The 17,286-nt window shown below is 38.8% G+C and overlaps 1 protein-coding gene across 1 annotated transcript in view; it reads right to left on the bottom strand.

The window, feature by feature from the left end:
• Positions 1–17,286, bottom strand: part of FHDC1 (FH2 domain containing 1) — a 30,770-nt gene that overhangs the window by 9,507 nt on the left and 3,977 nt on the right. Inside the window, 7 exon segments of the mRNA XM_009579983.1 lie at positions 199–269; positions 1,168–1,275; positions 1,379–1,449; positions 4,151–4,251; positions 4,337–4,422; positions 12,982–13,084; positions 13,658–13,719. Coding sequence (XP_009578278.1) covers positions 199–269; positions 1,168–1,275; positions 1,379–1,449; positions 4,151–4,251; positions 4,337–4,422; positions 12,982–13,084; positions 13,658–13,719 — 602 coding nt within the window.

Below are 17,286 nucleotides of genomic sequence, written 5' to 3'. Positions count from 1 at the left end.
AAAAACCTCACACCTGAAGGCACATTGCAGGCATACTTCTGCTAGCAAATGGAAATGAAGCCCTCAAAGCTATAGTAAACATCTGTAAAGACCTCAGTTTTTGTGCCAAGACTTCTCTAAATAAGCCTCATTGCTTCACAAATAAGAAAATTCCAAGTCACAGTCTAACTGTAAGTTCTCAGTTTTCTTTTGACTTACCTGGCGGCATCATGAACATCCCTAATTTTTTCTGAAAAGTTGAGAAGAGCAGCATCTTTCTTTTGGGCTTCCTGAAACAAACAGAACAAAACCAAAACACACACAACCCATTAACATTCCACCACCACGCTGAAGTCCCTTAAGTCCAGCAGTTCTAAAGCCTTTGGGAGGGCACTTAAACGTTTCTCTCCTGCACTGTTTTTCTTCCCGTTCAATCCTAACACAACTGAGCGGAGGACACCCCTTAACGAAAGGCAGGGATCAGAACTGGAAACTTTAAACAACAGCTTCCATTTTGCAGTGTACAGTAACAGCTGCTAGTGAACACAAGCCACATGTATTAATAGGGAATGTCAGGGAAAGAACAATTTACTGATGCCCATTGTTCGAGCAGATACGATGTTTCCTGCACAAACATCAATTAATACCCTATTGTTAGTGGACTGGAAATCTGTTAAGCCGGTTTGTACACAGATAACCAAAGTCACATATAGAAGCATTTAAATTCTCTCCCTTCTAAAATCAAGAAGTTTGAAAGGAAGGAAAAAGAACTTGCAAAAAGTCTGCAGCAGCTTTAAAAATACACGTCAGTCACCGAGGGAGAAAAAAAAAACCTCTTACAAAAATGCTGCTCAAAGGATTCAACAGGAAGACTGAAAGAATATTTATCAAAATAAGCCACTTCCACAGTGTAAGAATTCAGGACAAGAAAAAAGCTACAGTGAGGAATTTAGATGAAGGCAAGCTTTTACATGATATAAAAAACTTAAGTTTTCCATGAGTTTCTGCATAGGATGACCAGACACAGGTAAACTGGTGAATTTTGTGGCAGGAGAAGAAAGGTGAAGATTAGGATCAAAGCTGTAAAAAAGCTGCTTTTTCTGAGGCACATGGCCCCTTCTATTGTCTATCATCTATGGCTCTACTTTTGTAGCAGTTGCTTATACCAGCAAAACAGTTTTTCTATACCAGAGCAACAAAATGCAGCAGACTCATCCCAGGTTTGTTTGCTTTTGTGTCCGCCAGCTTGAGCAGTGACGACAGTTTAAATCCAACAGCATTGCCAGCATAACCTCCCTAAAAAGAAACGAGCACACAGCTGAGGCATGAACATCAATGGACTGCAATACTAACAAGGAAGTTTGGTCAATCAGCCATCTCCATTTTGCATGTCACTTACCGCATTCATAATATTCCCAGCCTGAAGGACCAAGTGCAATATGGAATGCAGTTCCTCACAAGTCATTAACTCTGTAAGGAACAAGAAAATTGCTGTCCAACAATTGTTTGTTTAGAAATATAGACAGTCAGTTACTAAACTCTACTTCATCTCAAGCTTTTAAAGGTGAAAATTTTTATTTTAACAGGCAACTACAACAAACTGAAAAGGTCATGGGGAAAAAATGGTACTTTATAATTCAAATTCACAAGCACAGTTGCCAAACCTCAAGTATATGTTCAGACTTTAGCTTAGCAAGTGTAGTATTTCCAAGGCAACCCCCAGCAGCTAACAAAACATTTGGGGCCTAATCCTGCAATGTGCAAAGTGTCTCATGCAAGCGGTTAAGTATCCTCACCACCTACTAATTCCAGCATGAGGCAAGCGTTCTGCACCCTGCAGGATCCATTTGCCATCTGCCGGGATTGGGCTTTTGAAAAATTATTCTTTTTTGGGGAGACTTAGCCATCAGGCCTGAAAAGATAACAGGCAATGTTTAAATTTTCCTTGCTTATCCCACTCCCACTATGAATCATCATTTTATTTCTGTATGATCACCAACTCAGAGCAGCATTTATTTTACTTCAGTCACATCAAAGATGATTTAGCACAAAGTTATATTCAGTGTGATGCAAAGAGTCAAATGGAATAAAACTGCCTTTTAAAGCTTTTCCATCACAGAAGCCTCTTTTGCACATATTTCCATTTTTTGCAAAATGCACAGTAGTGTTCTATCTGAATTCATACACCTTTTCACCCAGCCACATATGAACACAAAACAATACATGTGCTTAAAAGTCACCAGAGCGATTGCCTTAGAAATAAGATACAGAAATTCAGAACTGTAAAGAGTTAATAAATTAGCATTACACAAGTGGCACAGCAAACCAAGTAACTCCAAATTTGCAAGTGCCCACATGGCAAGAAAATTAACCTGAGCTGGTTTTAATGTAAGGTGCTATATTTTACACTGAGGAACATAATAAAAGGTGGAATCCTTTTGATTGCATTGTAAATACTTTTAAAAACTATTTTGCTTCGAAGTTCACATTCTATAATTTACCCTGCATTTAACCGCTCAACACAATACACTAATCTATCATTTCGGAAGCAGACAGCCCTTGTATCTTTGGATTTCAGTATTAGCAGCCTAAAAACATAGACCTAATTAAATAACCTTTGATCTAACAAGCTATAGGTGAGGAAGCAAAGAGGAAGAAAGAGGAGAGAATACAAAAGAGAATACCAAATTTCATAAGGCCAAGAGGAGAAGGCAACTTCTAAAGATTTTGCATAGTAAGAGCCTACTCAGCGTCACTATGAGATACATCCATTTGCAGGCTAGATGAGAATCCATCAGGCTATTTAGACCATCCTAACCCCTAGTGATTATCAGCATTAGAATTTAAGTAAATATTCTCTCAGCTTAATTACAAGGAAAGAAACATAGGAGATAGGAACAGAAAAGTAGACGTAATTCCTAAACAACTTCGGGCAATCAACAAACCCTGAAGTGAAAAGACCAAATGGAAAAGAGCACATGACACAAGTGGACTGAAAACAGGGAAGGCTCAGTCAGTCTGATTTGCATGACTGGCCTGATGCAGGAGCTGGAGACCAAAGCATCTCCTCTGGAAGGAATGAATTCATCAGTTCACAGATATCCTGGGTAAAGGACATGAAGGACAATAGGGTGCGGCTGCTTTTATACATAACATATTCCCCCACATATGTCTGTTGCTTAAAACACAAAGAACAATGAATTGAAAGAGATCCCAATAAAAGGCCAAACTCAAACCTCAGCCTAAGCTAAGGCATATTTTTCTGAGTCAGGAAGGACTAGTTCAATCCCCACTGGTGGGAAAAACACACCAGGCTTTTCTCCCTTTCCTTTCACTAAAAATGACTATCCTAAGCACTGGTGCTTATAGTTGAATATTTTTACTACTGTGTCTTTTTATACCACTAGAAGCAGTCTAAACAGTGCTCTAGTAGCCTGTCAAAAAATTTGCGAGCATGAAGTAGGAATTTCATATTGAGGAACAGGACAAATAGGCACTCAAGGCATTTGAAAAAGTCAGCATTAATGTTTAACTGAAACCAGGAAATGAACTATTTTCCTGCAGAGTAGAATACAGCAGATTACCTTATGAATAACCAGCTGCAGCATTTCAAAACTTGTGAAATGTAGAGAACAAAAGAGAAATGTAGAGAAACATAGAGAACAAAAACAGAAAAGAAAGGAATAGCAATAGTATTAAGTCTCTACAATAAAGATTTTAGCCCATCAATACTGCTACCTCAAAAGGCAACGGCATATAGAGAAATTTGGAAAGTATATAGTGATTTTCTCTATGGATCTCTAAAACAGTGAGCAGAGAGGTGTAACAACCGCATTCAATCAGAGAGACAGCAATGCATGAATGAGCAAACTGTACTCAAAAGATGATTTATCCTAATTTGGCCATGGATACCTTTGCTTCTGTCAGTTTTGGATACGCTGCTAGTAGGCTTTGGTCATGAACTCATTGCTAGTGTGTCCAAAGTCTCCAGATTTTTGATTTTGGAAGCAAAGATTCGCCAGGCACACCCTGATGGCATTTGTCAGAGGGGAGTTAGCTTCCTTTTAATAGCTAAGGTACCTGAAATTCAAGCTCTAGTCTTCATAATGCAGACTAATTAACATGTTAACAAAAACAAGAGTATTATGCATGTCCCAACATGCTTAATTACCTTTTGTTGCCCGTCTTATAATTTTCATGTCATCCTGTAGAGAAGCACAGGAGGGTGAGAACTCCCTCTCTAACACCATGGCTTCAATCCTAAGAGCATAGCTGAGGCACACAAACAAACAGGTTTACAACTGACAGCCAAAAGAGAACATTTATTGTGAACAGAATAAACCTACTATCTCCTTACTTTGGCACCTGGATTAGTAAATACATGAAGGAATCAGCTTGAGACAGTTTTGACACATCTCCATCAAAGGCTTTTAATTTCTTTACCTAGAAAAGAGAAAAAAACACTAGCAAAGAATTTTATCAAAGATCAAGATTAACTTGACTTTGGACGGAAACACCTTGAAAAGCAGTAAATTTAACAGGAGGCATTAGAGAGTCCACTCAGTGACTGACTGAATGGCTTCACTGTCCAAGCTCCTGTAATTTGCACACAACCCAATCACACAAAAAAAAAAAACCACCAGTAACATCACTCTTCTCCCAAAAGCCTAGTTACACAGTCCAGCAAAAAAAATACAATGCCATCGTTCTGATTGGTGATTCTGATTTCTGATCAATGATTTCTGATTTCCGATTCATCGTTCTGATTTCTGATCAATGATTGCTCTCATCACTATGTTTAGGACACTGCTGTTCCAGTTTCCCCAGGAGAACTGGCTCTTTTCTTTCCGACTGGTCCATTTGCTGTTCTTTAGCTGTTCACCCAGGAAATAGCTGCTTAAGTGATGATCTGAAAAATGATCCTCAACTCTTCAACAACTGTGATACACACTTGGGCATAGCTTAAAGTTAATTGTGTTCTGCATTTCCAGCATAGGACTGCCTAGATCTCTTTGGCACAATGCAGCTAAGGTTTAAGTTCCGATTTTTTTTCCCAGATACTTGCTTCAACCATTTCCTCTAAAAGTCTCTTAAGGGGTAAACATCATGCTCTTGAATTTGTTTTTTTTTTCATTCATACGAAATATTTTAATGATAAATGCAATCTTGCATTTTAAGTTATTTGTTGCCAGTACTTTGAGAACACCATTTACATGCAAAGGAAATACCACTGCATTAATTTTGTCGATCTTCCTTCCCAGCTCCACCAAAATCCATAAATTTGCATGATCTGGAAGCCACTGATCTGCCCACATACTTACTATTTGTTTATATAGAAGAACTGGAAAATACATGCACATATGTTTAAGTGTAACTGGAATTTCTTCCACATCTTCCAACACAGCAACTGTGTCCAAAAGCAGAGCTCATTCTCAATTACACTATTTCTTCATTCAACCAACAAGTTCACACCCAGTATCAGTTGTATGTTTCCACTGATTTACACACCAGCCCATCATCCTTCCTTTTCATTACACTTAAAGCCCACTCACAACCACATTTACACAGATGGTCTTCAGTTTTAGAAAGCATATTAAGCTATCCTGGAGAGAGGCACACTACATCAGGGCATCAACAGTTATCAGGTTGCCATGATTTAGCAAGATATCCACAGGTTTTTTAAAGCATTGGGCTCCAAATTAGTGACTTAATGTTTTTTTCTGCTTTCACAGTAAAAAAGTAACTGATTCGTAGTGAAAGACAACATACGCTATGCTAAATCAGGGATTTAAAATGTATTCTGTACTAGCAGAAGAAAAGGATTCTTTTAACAGCTTCTTTCTGCTTTATTCCCATTATTTTTCCACATCATAAAAAAATAGAAATGTTGAGAGCACATTAAGAAAGAGGAAACAAAAATTACAAATTAAACCCAGAATAGAAAAAATTTCCTTTTCAAATTAAAAAAAAAAAAAACACAAAACCCCAACCAACCAACCAAACAAAAAACCAACAAAAACTTATGACCAAGAAAGAGAATTCTAATCAACAAGCAATTTTTATTCAGGCTATGTAACTCCATGTCCTAACACCACCACCCCCCATTTAACTCAAGACACTCAGAAAAAAGCTCCTTCTAAAGATAAACAGCATACCCATTTTTTTGAGGCCTGAGAAAACTCCTAATTTACAGAGTCATTCAAGAAGTCTGCCAACAAAAAACAGGAAAGACCAGACTTGACATTCGTGATATTTCTAAGGTGTTAAACGAGTAAGAAGCAAAACCAAAATAAACACTTTTTCCTACATCATGAAGTGGGGAGTGGGAGACATCTACTATGTCAGTTAGTCTTTGCAGGTGTTCTTTACCTAGCTTCCAAAAAGTAGCGGTCTGCAACCTAAACAACAAAAATTGTAAATTCTTCAACCCCATTTTAGTATGTCGCAAATATCAAAGCTTGCCTGAAAAGGATACAGGCATTCAGATTCGGGGTGGGGGGAGGGGGAGAAAAAAAGAAACGCAGCCCACCAAAAAAACCACCCCAAATCACCAAAATCAGGATCTTATAAACCACAGGCAATTATAGGAAGATGCAATTTTAAGATTTAAATGCACAAAAAGTGAACAACAAGAGATCCTGAGATACTCACAGGAGTATTAACTTATTCATGCTACCTGTACTGTATTTAAATATACTTTTGACAGTAAGTAGCAATCGATGTTATCTATGTGGAATGTTAATTTTAAAGGCCCTGGATGAAATCCTCTTTCTTCTACCCTATTATATTAGGAAAAATACCTGGAGTGGTACAAGGGAGTACTAAATCCTAGAATTCATCCAGAGGAGGAACTTTCCTATACATGCACAACAGAAGACACTGATGAGGCTGCCTTCTGATGTGTAGGATGGGGTGTGAATGTCACAATGCAAAAAGCTTCGGGCAGTAGTCAACCCAAAAGACAGTCTGTGTAATCAGCCTTAAAACAAAGATGTGCTCACCGCCTAGTTACACTTTTTCCAGCCCACATCAGCCATCTTAACCCCCACTGCCTTTGCCTTAGATGTCCAAAGCTACCTTTATAAGAAGCAGCAATGAAGCTCACCTGACAAGTCCGAAACCCAAGCAAGGTGGAGGATAGTGACCCATTCCACAAACAGACAAACAGAAGCACAAAAGAGTTACAAGGTCCTTTTCATCCTGGACTTCAGCACAGCATAGCCTGCTTCTCCATATGTGTCCAAGTTTTCGACACAGGAGAGTAAATCCTCTGTTAACTTGGCCTTAAAACAGTAAATAGTCTGGGGAATAGCTAAGGTAAAGTTAGGACAACAATTTATTTTGTGTTCTGTCTTTATTACACATTTTGTAATTGAAAAAGACCAGTTATCTCACCATGAAGTAGGGGGAAAAAAAATGTTATTTGACATTACCTATGAACTAAAAGAACAGCTTCTGAAGCCCAAAGCTAAAAATTACTAAAACACGTTTTGGATGGCTGCCCCTACACGTTCCAAGGGAGGCTACTCAAAAGCCCATGGGATTGGCCTCTTCTCTCTGCAGCCATGTTGTCCAAGTCTTCCCAAAGAGAACTGAGATTATCTGATGGCTCCTAGAAGTGGAGGTCAAATTCAAATACCAAATCCAGCCAGGAACTGCAACGGAACTATGGGAATTGACGATAATGTTCGCTATTAATCATGTTACAAATATAGTATATAGGTTTATAATTACCCTGAGAACACAAAAGAGCTAAAAAATGTAGTTTATTTTAAAATCACAATGAATAACTCTATCAGTTCTGGCCTTGACCTCCTCTCTTCAAGCACAACAAAATCTCCTCCACAACAGTATGCAGCCACGTACCAAGATATGGCAGTGTAACTTATACATGCAAGACAGCATAATTACATTGTATGCTCAGTTCTGTATTACTCAAATTGGGCTCAGAGCTACTAATTTAATTTTTCATTATATTTGTATATGGAATATGCATTTGCACTGTCCATGCATGCCCATGCACACTACATCAGATTTTAGATACAGAAGGTTCTCACATATGTAATTTGCTTCATTTTAAAAACAGTTAGGAAACAGAGAAAGCCTGATCTTTGATTTGATTTGTGAATAATTGGAGTAGGTATGCCTATTGCAAGTATCTCATTATCCCTCGCATACAGGAAAGCTCCTGCATCCCTGCCACTCAAGTTTTCAGTCATTTTCGAGCTACAAGTAGCACTTATTTACAACTACTGGGGTTTTACTTTATGGCATAAAACAGGTATGTTGCACTCCTATGCAGGATCTTTGAAGAGGAGTATAAATCAGTACACCACTCATCCTCATATATGCTTGTAACTAAGTATTTCCCCGCATTCCGATCAAATAAGTAAAATATTCCCCATGTTACGAATAAATAAGTAAAGCCAAGTGAAATAGTCCAGAGGAGTAAACATTTTCTCTGTTTTTTTTTTTCATATTTCCATATGATTGCAAAAATTGAGGGCACTAAAGAAAAATAGAGTTAAAAAAATACCAAAACCCCAAAAAGCATCACAGTGGAATCCAACTACAAGGGCACGTGGGAAAGCAGCTGATGTATTAGGTGGGGAGGCACCATGGAGCGCATGCCTGGGCCATGGCAAACCTCTACGAACAAATGCTAAAAAGAAAAGGAGAAAAACCTACAGCTATCATAACGGGCAAAAAAGGAGATGAAAGCTATGAAGGATGGTCAGCCATATACAGCACTGGCTGAGGAAAGGAGGGGGCAGTTAACTACACAAACATGGTTTGAAAAGGGTAGAACTAACAGACAAACAATTCCAGTAAAGCAGGTGACAGATGACTAGGGTTTTAAAACAGAGTATACAAGCAAAGGACAGGCTTGAGACATTATAAAGAAAGTTAAGACATTGTGTTGATAACCTGGGTGTGCACATGTGTGGGTGAGCTGATTAGCAGTATGATATGCTCTCTTCTGTATATATTTAAAGTACAAATTCTAGCTATTCTAGCTTGTTAAACACTGGACTCTCTCAACTTTTACCAGTTTGGGCCTGCTGAAGAGTGCGATGATATGCACATATAAGCAGCTAAAAGCTTCGCCTCTGCTTTGGTCAGGATGCCGGTAAATGACAGCTGCCAGCCATTTTAACAGGATATCGTTAAGAAACAGCTAGGACTCTTTTTAGAAGTGATAGCAGAGAAGGCCATTGCTTCAGTCAAAACAAAGGCTCCCTGAAAAAATAAATGAGCTGCAAAAGGGATGAAGCAGAGGAGATTCCAAATAGGCACTTCTTCCTCTTACAAAACTGCTAACCACAGTAAGGTACAAACTGCAGGACTTCTAGCAAGGCTTACACAAAATCAGTGATCTTATCTTATTTGTTAATGTATTGAGAATTTTTATACCTTTTCTTGGTCTTTTTTTTTAACCACTGTATGATCGCTATGCTGGTGCCACACCCACATCCTTGAACAAAACATTGAGTGGAACCTTGCAGCAAGCTCCAGGTTTGCCAGCTTCAAGAACTTGTCAAGTTTTTCAAATTAAACATTTGAAAATACCCAGTTTTCAGTCTGACAAAAGACTTCACAGCAGTGCCAATATTTCAATAATGGTCTTATTCAGTTTGACAAAAATATCCCGCAGAGACAGTATTTGCCACGTATACACAAAAATCCCAACAGCTTTCATAGCTGTTGGGATTTTTCATAGAAAACAGCTAGAAAATTGCTAGTGCTGACACCTATTTCTGCATGTAAACAGAGTTGCCACATTACAATACTGCAAAAAGAAAGAATAATTTTAAACACAACAGATGTTAAATGTATTTGTTAGCCCAAGTACTTAGCCTCCATTGTCAAAAAGCTGTTCCATCTCAAAGACACTGGAACGTCCATCAGGTGCCTGAGATAATATGGACTGAAACGATGTAAAATATGTCACATACGTCAAACTGTGACCAGGGCAACATTCAGGTCATGTGACTATATATCACAACACTTCTAGGTAAGATAAGATTGGAGTATAAAGCCAGTGTTTATTCACACTAGATAAACGTAAAGGTTGTTGGTAAAAAAGAAGAAACGTGACGGTCCAGAGTTGCCCTTTCTACAGCTGTGACCAGTAATGGTGTTCCTCTCTCCTTCCTTTCACTTTTACAAACTAAGGATTTATGGTACCGTATAAAAGAACAAGTAGAAGACATCTCCAAACCCAGTTATTGGGGTGGAGCGCATGCCTGGCAGGGGGTACTTGGCTCTCACTCCAACCTGCAAGACAACTGTGCTACTGGGAAATGTGACTGTAAATACCTGAGCTGCTGAAAAGAAGAGTATATGAAGAGGAACTGCAGAAGCCCACCCATGGTTACACCAAGACAGTTATCACTGGTAACTGAATAACAACTAACCTTTTAGGAACTGCTTAAGTCTCTGCTCAGAGTAATTCTCAACCCCTACAACAACAAAGCAGGTCTTTAGGAGAATGGGAAGTATCTAAGGGTAATCCCAGGGAAACCTTGCTGAGGATGGCTGCAACATTCTGCAGGGACAGGCCAATGTGATGACACCTTGCTAAAGCTATCTCATGCAATACGACAACCAGATCAAAAAGAAATTAGGGTCTATTAAACAGAATAGGGAACAGCAGAACAAATAACACCACTTCATCTGATGTCTCTAGTGAATTTGGGTTATTTGTATGTGGAGCGGGACTGCATAGTTCTGATGGCTTCCCCTTAGCAAACGGTGAATCATTATTCCAGGAGACAGGTGTTCAGACTAGGAGGCAGATAATAAACTAACAAAAAAGAAGGGGACATACAAGGAGAACAATGAAAATATATTTAGGGGAAGAAAATGCTGAGAAAGATGAACAACGAAAGTTCTGACGCTCCTAAAGAGAACGAATTTTTTAATTGACTACACTAAAATTTTAGGAGCCACAGTAGTAAACGAGTTATTGGACCCATTTTGAAGACTTGAAGCATGAGGACATGGAGGCACTGAAACATTTTTCCATACCAGCAGAAGCATCAGTCCCTCACACTCAGGATCTTCTCCCTGTCCTGCCTCCCCGCCCCAGCTCTCACAGGGAAAACTCCCAAGAAGTTAAACAATTACAGGGAGAATAACAAAGGGAAAGGGGGTCTTTCCTTTTCCTGACGGTGAGCAATGAGATCTCTGAAGCATGGAACTAATTAAACACATACAAATACCTGCATGCTGGGAACAAGCCTCTTGCCAGCCTTCCCTTGGGAACAGCAAAAAATCTAATGTCTAATGCCCCTTAATTTCTAATACTCCTCTGCACCATAAAATCTCTTCTATTAATTTCTCAAGTGCCTCCTTAAAAGCACTTAAGTCCTCTGGCCCCACCATCTTGAAGGACAGGCCTGTTTTCAAATCATCTGCTAGGAAATTCACTCTTAGCAGCACCTACTGGATATCTAAAGCATCTAGCTGAGTACTGCAGACAAAATTCTGACAAAATTCAACAACTTACATTACAATTCTAGCTGAATTACAACATTTGTATCACATAGGAGTATGCTATTTGGAAGACTTTCTACTTGTCATAAAATGACAACCAAGATCTAAACCAGAAAGAGGAAAAGAAGTCTAATTTGCTGAATATACACAAAGTTAACTAGGAGTCACTTCCTTTTAAGTTAGTACTTAACTGTTCTCCTCTGTCTGACTCTTTCAGAGGAAGGAGATAAATTCTCTTTAAATGCAGGAATATGTACTGAAATTCAAACAAGGAGGGAAGGGGGAATAGTTTTGAGTTCCCAGAACTACTGTCACCTCTTTTTTTCAGATAAATTACATTTCAACTTGTGATATCCCCCAACTCTAAAAAATATATTAATCAAATAGAATAACATAACACAGTTTTTACAAGATTCCCTGCAAAAGCAGCCCTATTTAGGGTTATATATTTGACAGCAAAATCATACAACGTGTTTTGCTGTTGACTGGATGTGAGATTTGGTGCTGCACTTTTACAGTATGACCTTGAAGTGGTAAAGCATGTGAGTTTAGGTTGATCTGTACGTGGACATTAACTAGCCATTTCCCAGGTTTCAGCCATCACTTTGATGTGAAGCACTCGAGCAACTCTAATTTTGTCAAGTTTGTGGTATACTTTTCTCTCAAGTACATACAAATGGGTGAGTGCAAATACATGAGCAGACAAGGAACTGTGCATCATTAAGCAGGGCTCCCAGGTCAGTCCATGAAGCTTCACCTCCTTAATCATATGAATGGACTCGAAGGTTGGGACTGGGAGGGGAGAAAGCAGCACTTACATGTTGGTTGTATGGTGAGCACAGGGACATTGCAGAAGGTGCTGCTGGTAATTCTGTGCCATCTAACATGTCTCCTTTGGAAGAGTAAGCCATGTTAGCAAATTCTATGGGTGCTGCACAGCAGAGCAGCCTTTCTGCCCTGTTGGAACCCAACGACCTGGGCCCAAGAGCAGGCAGATCCCAGATACCCCAAGCAGGCAGCAAACCAGAAGGGAGAAGAGACAGTAGCATAGGGCTACCAATATTCAACTCATAGGTACTGCAATGAGAAACCATGAGTCAGGTGCCAAAGTGAAACTTAATTTGTTTGCATTAGGATATACTTTGATCCTGAGTTTTCTGACCCTCCCCCGGGCAGAGTTATCTCCACAGAGGAGGGTTCCAGGTCTTGCTAAAATGTTTATGGGGAAAAAAGGGACACCATAAAGGACATCGGAGAAACAAAAATACCTTATCACTACTTTCATTAAGAAGCACCTTCAAAGTAGGTGAAATTACTTGATGTGAAGGGAATGACTACACTCAATAACACATGTCAAATGAAGATTAAACCTTTGCACTCAGTGGTTTCCTATCCCCTGGCCTCAGGAAGGCTTTGGGAGTCCTCTTTTACAGACCTTCATGTTGGAATCCCAGGCAGTAGAACTCTACAAAAAAATAAGTTCCATGTAAAACCATTATTTACCTCCTCTGCTTCTGGTAATAATTTAAGAAATTCATGCAGCAGTTCAGAACCATAGGGCTCACTTCTTCCATGATAAATATCTTCAATGATGGATTCACCAGACCTTGAAAAAACAATTGAGCATACACATTTCTAACACTTGCAGGGTGAACAGTTACACAAATTGAACCATGCCTGGGCTATTCAAAGGAATTATAATGAGGTTATGTATCAGTGTCCCCAGCAGCACTGTTCTAACACCACTTTCAGTGATGCCTTTACTGAAGGGCAACATTATCAGTGAATAAAGATAGCATTGAAACAGCTTGCACTTAAAAAAACCAAATTCTTCACCTCACCCCTTTCTATTAATTCTTTATAAAGAAAGGAAGCCAGTGAAAAGCAGCTTTCATGCAGTATTACAAGAGATATAAGGGCTTCCCTTAACTATACCTGAAAATTCATTTCAACTGGTTAACAGTAGCAAACTCTAAATGTTTAGTGCTAAGTGATAATGGCACTCAAAACTAAACATATTAGAAAACAAATTATGAAATGTAGTTACTTATGGCAAACCTGTATAGAACTGTAAACTCCACAAGGAACAGAGCACAATATACAATACATTTGATGAGAACTACAAAGAATTTCACACATCTGTAGCTTGCACTAGCTGCATGGAAAAATCAAATCTTACTTTTTGAATTGTTTGAGGAATATCCCAATATTCATACTTCTTTTTGCATCCAAAATGGAAACCTGAAAGAGAAAGCAAGAGAGATTAATCTACCAATACCTAAGAAAAGAGCATATAATGCAGATATCATTTCTTAAATTGCTACTGATAATTGTTTGCAGTTGCCACCAAATCACAGGCCAAATGAATACACAGAGTCGCGTCTTATCAACAAAGATCATATATTACTATATGTAGTAATATATATATGTAGAATTAGTTTTTACCAGGGAAATACACAGCACAGCCACAACACCTTTTTCCAAGTGAAGCAAAAAAACCATAGCAACATTTACAGAAGGAAGGAATCAAGCTAGGTTCTATTTCATTACAAAGTAAAAACATTATTCTTGCTTATTTCATAATGCTGCAACTGCAAAATGTTGCTTATCAAGGAATACGTTGTATGGCATTTGAATGCCCCATGGTTAGTGAGCACCACACTTCAAAATCCATGTATTTCAGAGGTTTTGTAACAAACGTGAGGATGGGCTTTCTAAGCAGAGGTCAGTACGCACTACTGATTTCATTCATGCAAACTAACTGCCACGCTGATCCATGGAAAGACAAGTAAGTCAATCTTGAATCAAAATCTGAGACAGATAATGCTCAAATCTGTTTGCTTTATCTAGAAGCAAACAGAAACCCATAATAAAATAATAGTCTCCCCTGCTTTATATTTTAAAGTTGATTTGCTATATCATCTTACGTACAATTCTGGAGATTAAGCAAAGACAAAAAAAAGCCACAAGTTTTTTTTCCCTAATTCATTTAAAAAACATTTTTAAATAAAATTGTTAATTCTTTTTATACAGTTTTTCTTCCTGTAACAGCATACAAGTTCAAACCCGAGATGTTTACCCTGTTTTAGCAAATCGTATCCTTAAGGTTAAAATTTTACCACAGCTATTTTGGTGATAACAGCTACAAAAGTCATGAGATTTACAAGGACAAGAGAATTGTTTCACATTAACACTGCCACCCAACAGCTACAATAAAACAACTCAGTACACACAGATGTTCAAGACTGCTGTTGGACTCACATGACGTTTGAGGTTTTGACAATGGGGAAGGTGTCTTGACCTCTGTGACAGTGCACAAATTAGAAATACATATATAAATGCAACGTTGGCATCATCACAAAATTGAATTAGCCTGCAGCCAGCTGGTGACAGTGAAAATATAGGTATGATTAATGTGCTATCCTCAACATACACCTAGGAGACAGCCTCCTCATTTGCTGAAGAGAGTGAATCAAAATTAAAAGTTTTCTGAAATTTTGGAATTTCCTCTCTTCTGAAACCAGCAAAGACTAGAAAACACAGGAAATATCAGCGTATTAGTTTTAAACTAGATGATTGCTAGCCTGAAGCCCTTCAATTTTAGCATATGCGAAGATAAGAGGACAGATTGTCGTTTATTCTCCTGTTATCTTAGGAGTTGAGAGGCCCCCAACAGATCATTAAGGGAAAGCCCCTTAACATAGGACAGGTTCAACTATCTCTCCCCCTGCAGTATCTAATCTTTTTCAAATGTTTTACTGCAGGGACCTCTCACTGACCTCTCAAACTGCAGCTCCAGTCTCCAGTTGCTCTGGTCACTCCTAATTTTCTGATTTCTCTGTGCTAGCTTGAGCCTATAAGCTTTGCCATCATGATTTGGCTTTTGGTTTGTTGGGGTTTTTAAAAGCATATTCACAGTTAACCTTCTGTACGTATTATTTTCAGTCACAGTCGGTAACTGTTACAGTAAGACTCACCACCAGCTGGGTAAACCTTTGGTTTCCATGACACAACTCAGATTTACAGTACAACCTCAAACAAAACTAGAGAATTTTTTTAACATCTTCCCTTGAAGAAAAACAACAGATGGCAACATATACAGCTGCATTTGCCTTATCAGCACAACATAAAAATGTCATAGCTGTTCTTAAGTACAAGGATCTTATACACACTTCTTGCTCTGTATATGACTGTACTCTATTTTTTCTCCAACTTCTTGTTCAAGCACACAATAAAAACACATGGCTCAGTTTTTGGTCACTCTTTGCTTGGTGTCCACTTCAAGATTATCAAAAGTGTTTGAAAAAGCTGTCATTACTTAACTACCTTCAAGGAGTTTCCAGATGGGAGTGTGAAGAGGAGAAAAGGGGAACCTGGCAGATACTCCATAAATACAAGTTCCTACTCCTTGCACACAAATACCGTATCTTCCATGTCACATTCAGTTGCATATTAGATTCATAATCTTAGCCTTAACATCCATTCATAATGTCTACTCTTCTTCCCCACCGAGCTTTCATTCGATTTTGTCCTTGCAGAAAGCTGTCTGAACATGACTTCCCACCAAGCTGTTGCTTTTTACCCTTTAAACATTACCCCAGCTTTTTATAAATTCTGCTCAGTCTGCTCCTATCTTCTATTCATACACACCTTCAGCACTGGCACCAGCACAGCATGTTCCAAATCTCTGTTCACCACCTAAAGAGATTTTGAAGTGCTGTCCACCAATAATACCCTTGGACTTGTTGACTCAAAAAGTTACGCTGGACTGTAATTAAGAATTGAGAACAGACTTTCCTAGCCTCACTGGGATTATCTATACCAGAGAAAACTCTCATACGGTTTCTTATGATTTACTTTAGATAAATTCAGAAGAGCTTTCTCTATTCTCATCTTCTTCAACTCTCCTGCCAGAGAAAGCTATTAAATTTTTGTTTATCCTACTCTGGAAATACTAGAATTCTCTCAGATACTTTGCACCATCTCAACACCTACACTTTGCCAGCCAATGCAAGTGTCACTGCTTCGCACACCTGCCACCTCTCCTTCATAAACAGTGCAATCTTCGAAGCAAGGACAGCTGATTCACTCATGATCTGTTTCTCATCACCATAGTATTCAACGCAGCGTATTTCTGCAGTCTGCAGCAGGCACAGATCATGTGGGGTAATAACAGCACCAGTTTGACAAATGTTAATCCACCACTGAAATATTCACTGTTTTAGATCTATTAAGGGAAGGGGAAAATTAACTTGATTACCATGGTGAAGTTGTGATGATGGTAAGAGGAAATCTACTCCTGAACTCTGACACAAATTTGCAATCAACACGAAAGATTCAGAGGAGTGTTCTGGGAGACACAAAAAGCCCCACATCAATACTGACTTTGTAGTGACTGCAGAAATGCAATAGGAGTTTCTTGCCATGAGATTGTCAATGAGGAAGAGGAACAGGAACATGACAAAGTGGATTTATGACAGATTAGTGAAAGCAAAACATTATATTTATTCTTTCAATAAGAACAATGGGGTTTCACATGGTGGGATACAGTTTACAAATTACAGCAAGCATGGAACAGCTTTGTGGTGGAGGCTCAGTGCTGAAGGTTAGGATGGATATAAACAACATCCTGCTTCAGCTTCCACTTCACTTTACAACACACTAACCATCACTGTTGAGTTTAATATTTTGGCCTCTATTCTCCAAACCACATGTGCTGCCTGGAGTGGCTGAGGAAAGGTCCACTTCCACACTGCGGTAGAGTGAACCTAGCACCTTACTACAGGGCTGTCCCGCTCCATGTCATCC

This window comes from Fulmarus glacialis, unplaced genomic scaffold (assembly GCF_000690835.1).
Source record: "Fulmarus glacialis isolate BGI_N327 unplaced genomic scaffold, ASM69083v1 scaffold42686, whole genome shotgun sequence".
NCBI lineage: Eukaryota > Metazoa > Chordata > Aves > Procellariiformes > Procellariidae > Fulmarus > Fulmarus glacialis.
Note: the sequence above shows the minus strand (reverse complement) of the source record. Positions and strands in the feature narration are given on the sequence as shown.